The 4,293-nt window shown below is 55.0% G+C and overlaps 1 protein-coding gene across 1 annotated transcript; it reads right to left on the reverse strand.

Moving 5' to 3' along the window:
* Window positions 1-367: 367 nt before the first annotated feature.
* LOC122394572 lies at window positions 368-1,850 on the reverse strand. The gene is made up of 2 exons (XM_043391549.1): window positions 1,291-1,850; window positions 368-957 (listed from the first exon to the last, which is right to left on the reverse strand). Exons 1-2 carry the CDS (start codon window positions 1,678-1,680, stop codon window positions 898-900), a joined length of 450 nt encoding a protein of 149 aa, XP_043247484.1. The 5' UTR covers window positions 1,681-1,850; the 3' UTR covers window positions 368-897.
* Window positions 1,851-4,293: the final 2,443 nt, after the last annotated feature.

The raw sequence follows: 4,293 nt of genomic DNA on the forward strand, positions 1-4,293 counted from the left end.
GTGCGCCCGACCTCCGGGCCGGGGCGGCGGAGCGCCGACCCCGGCCGGCCGGCCCAGATTCAGAGCCGACGGCCGCCCTCTGACAGCCCGCTGAGTGCTGACGCCTGGAGCTAGCACACCTGGAAACCCAGAGAGGCAGCCTCTATAATCCTACTGTCTGCCTCGGGCCGTTCGATTTCGAATCAAACTCTGGATTATGGCTGTGGGCCGTGCTATCTGGCTGTGCTATCTGTGTCCTGCGGCTGCCTCGCCGGTGGTCGGCTCCCCCGGACGGTCCTCGGACCCGGTCCTGACACTCCGGCGACACCTGTCGCATCGGTAATGGACTCTGAGAAGGTCACTCGGAACCCGACATCAATCAACCATCTGTGACCGCGACCGCTCACGCTTTATTCGATACACATCTCTTGACATATCACAGACAAAATCAGATCACAGGAAACTCAAACGATACCAACAAACAAACAAACATACAATATACATTAGTTGTACACCGCGCGCCGCATGCTCGACCTTGGCTAAGATGGATAATGCTAAATGTCACGCACTTTCCCAACCACAGTGAGAGAGCTTCACCAATCGGATAGAATGTCCCAACCTCCCCTCCCACACCGGGCACTGGCTTCGAGATGAGTGGAAGAAACCACCACAGGTGGGGCCAGATCTGCACTGGCGCCTGTCTCTGCCCCCTCGGAAGCGTGGTCTGGTCTCGCCCTGTTGTGGGCTCTAGTCTGCCCTGTTATGGGCTGTGGTCTCGCCCGTTACGGACGAAATCCAGGCCGGTGTTGGTCCCACGCCTTGGCCCGAGGTCAGGTCGGCCCGGTGACCCAGGTCGGGTCACTGTCGGGTCGACAGCTGACGTTTTGTACTGGTGGTGTGTCTGGTAGTCTGGAAGTTCTACTCCGGAGACGGCTCGTCGCTGTCACCCGGAGACGCTGAGCTGGACTCAGAGGACACCTGGGAAGAGACAACACCGAGGTCAGAGAGTGACATCGTGGGACAGTTAGTAGATATCCATCATAGCTGCTTCTATGGTTCACCTGTGTCGTTAAAGAGTAATAACTTTGAAACTCAAAACACAATCCGAAGTAAAACGTAAACCTCATTCTTATGATGAAAGAAAATGACAATGAGATGAATGAAATATGGGTATAAAAATGAATATAGGCCAAATAAACAAGTTGAATACGAGCTTCAGTTACAGATACAACCTTGCCATAGTTACGAAGGAATGCGGTTTTACCGTCGCCACTCCCCATGACCGCCCACACATTCACATTCCATTCTCACCTGGAGGGTTTCCTCCGTCTCGCCGGCCGGCTCTCTCCTCTCCCCGGTCTCCGCCTCCATGGCTTCCTCCCTCTCCCCTCCCTCCTTCCTCCTCCCCTCCTCCGTCAGTCTCACGGGCAGTTTCTCCCCCTCCTTCGCCGCGGCCACCATTTTGCCGAGGCGCGGGTGGCGCACCACCTGATGCTGCAGCTGGCAGATGTAGTTGATGACATGCTGGATGACCTGGACCTGCGGCAGCTGGCGGTCCTTGGGCGCGGCCGGTACGATATGTTGGAGACGGTTCAGCAGGGCACGCACGCGCTCCGTGTCTCCGGAGCGGGGCCGGCGCAGTCGGCGACTCTGCTGGAACACAGCGGGCGGCTGACGGCCGGGCTTCATCTCCGTCTTCATCGAGGTGGGATCGACTGGCGGCACCGTGATCACTGGTTTTCCCGACTCTGTGAGCTGTCCTTCCACGTTGCGCTATGGCTCTCGACTGGCGCGGGGCGGCGGCAGCGGTCGGTTTTGGTGCGCGGCGCCCGCCGGCCAGGCTCCGCCCACCAGCGGCGCCGGCCGTGTCTGGCGGCCGGCGGCGCTCGGCGGCGGCCGGCACCGCTGCCGGGCGCCCGCCGGCCGGCGCCCCCGGCCCGGCACCGGCAGATATTGCGTGCCACTCAGATCAGACGGGTTATCTGGCCGCCCGCGGGGCGGGGCATCGTCCCTGGCGCCCTGAGCGGCCGCCGGCAGGGAGGTGCGCCCGCGGCGGGTACAGGTGCACACCGCGGAAAGGGCGCCGCTCAGGCGATGAGCCGGCCGCCCGGCAAACAGCGGGAAGGTCATGGGCCCGGAGATAAGGGGTGTTTACCGGTAAATGGATGGGACGGCGTCAGGTGCGCGCGGCCAGACCAATGTTATGCGCCGCGGCTAAGTGGTGGAGCCGATTTATTGGAGTCAGGCGAGAGTTCACGGCTGCGAGTTTCATAAATTGCACGGGCGCTTATTCAACGGTAGGCTGTTGCTAAGCCGGCTGTTTGAATCCCCAATGGGAAATAATGGACCGAGTGCATAAAGAGGAGGTAAAACATCATATCATAAACATCGTTCTATTTCAGGTTACCCGTAAGGCCTTTGATATTTTCCTTCAAGCAGCAGTCTTGGTAGAACTACCAAGACTGCTGCTTGATTTGAAGGCACAGGCATGCACCAAAACGATGAGCCTTAGCATGCTAGCCTATTGCACATTTAGTTGCTCCTCATACCGCTTCAGCTGGTTCTAAATGTGAATGAAAAGAAAATAATCACGTTCTTGCCTCTAAACCAGATTCTTCAAACTAACCACTTTGTGTAGTTAACAGCCTGAGTTGAATATGCTAAGTCTTATCAGTAGCTCCGTCAGGAGCACGCCAAATACAGGCGATGTTCAGAAGAACATTCAATAAAGTCATTTATGTCTTTATGACCAATTCTGCCCAACATTCTTCCAGGAAAACCCTTCTGTCTGTGGTCTATGCACAATAAATGCTCATTCGCTCTCTTCGCCGATCTAGTTACCGTCACGCGAGGCTGGCCGTTCAGCCGCGGGCCGTGCGGTACAGTATACCTTCAGGCGCAAACGGTCAGTGCCATCTATCAACGGAATGCCGCCCCAAGCCATGGATGCATGGGAGGAGCAATATCGAGAAAAGTGGCGCAGCTATCGGGCCCACGAAATCGACCAGCGTCCAGCAGATTTAGATTCCGAGTCGGATAACTCGGGGCTGATGAACCTGTATACTGAGCCGCTAGTGGCGATTGTCTCAGTCGACTACCGCTAGCCTCGAGTGAGATAAATCGATGATCGTGAGCTGATAAATTTCACAAACACGGCGCTATATTTAACATGCCTCCACTAACGAGTCTAGTGACAAGATGATGATAAGGGTGCGGTAAATTCCCAATATTATGCGAGGTGATCGACAATACGCCAGCTATCATAAGACTCATGATGCATGTCTCGTTCCTTCAAGCAATGATCGCAGCGAATGAGAAACTGCATACATCGCATTGTGATGCTACCTAATTCTTACAGTGGCTCTCCGTATCCCTTCCCACATTAATTCTACAATGCTGACCATAAAAGAGCCTAGAGAGGAGCTTCCATGTGTCTTAGACAGAAAGCTTAAAATCATTTTGTCATGGATAAGTACTGATCTGCATCGAATATTGATGTTATTTCCCTGCGCACTTTATTAGACGCGTTGAAAATTGTTATGGGCTAGAACAAGAGCAGCTTGTCAGCAGCTTGCCTTTTTGTAGCTATCCATCACATTCAGCGAATAGAGACCTGCCTTATCTATCCCCAAAACCCATCTTTATCGACTGAAGCCACCCTCCCGGCACGTCCCATTCATCAGTGTTAGTCGGCGGCGAGCGAAGGTTCGGACGGCGGACACGGGAGCTGCCAGTTTTCCCGGGTCGTGTGCCCGGCAGCTGTCTCGGCATTATAGAGTATCCAGTTTGTCTCGGTGGCCGCCGAGCTGACGGCCGCAGAAGCTCGCCTTACACTCGCGCTCGTCGTTATCTCGTCTGATGAAGTGTCGCCGCCGGCGTCTCCTTTTTGTCGTCGCTCACGGCAGGCTGTCAGCACCAATCATGATGGAGCAACGTCGTCTCGAACACGAAAACAAACATTAGGCAGTCAGCACCAGTTTGCCGCTGAGGGGGCACAAAAAGCATCTCACTGTCTGCTGAGGCAGCTGCTGAGAACACGATACCCAGTGGTAGGTGACACTGCTACCGTCTACTCGCTACAGGCTACCGGGGCGCGGCTAGATCCAGGCAGCTCAACCAGCTATTTGTGGTTTGACGTCTTAGGAAGCATGAGACCGTACAACATCAGCAGCATTTCGCCAAGTGCTGGCATGAAACCTTTGTCAACTCTTGCTTGCATATTACATATAGGCATCATTACGCCATAAACAACAAATGCATGCATTTCTGCTATCACTTTCTTGAACATCCTCGGTCCTCTCGGTAACGAGCGCC

Source organism: Amphibalanus amphitrite, unplaced genomic scaffold (assembly GCF_019059575.1).
Source record: "Amphibalanus amphitrite isolate SeventyFive unplaced genomic scaffold, NRLGWU_Aamphi_draft 000600F_arrow, whole genome shotgun sequence".
Lineage (NCBI taxonomy): Eukaryota > Metazoa > Arthropoda > Thecostraca > Balanomorpha > Balanidae > Amphibalanus > Amphibalanus amphitrite.

Bases quoted from the DNA above. Each gene is read 5' to 3' on its own strand.
- LOC122394572 (XM_043391549.1), bottom strand. From the start codon at position 1,680: ATGAAGACGGAGATGAAGCCCGGCCGTCAGCCGCCCGCTGTGTTCCAG. The intron at 958-1,290 runs GTGAGAATGGAA...GTCTCTTCCCAG, and splicing joins AGACGGAGGAAACCCTCCAG to GTGTCCTCTGAGTCCAGCTC.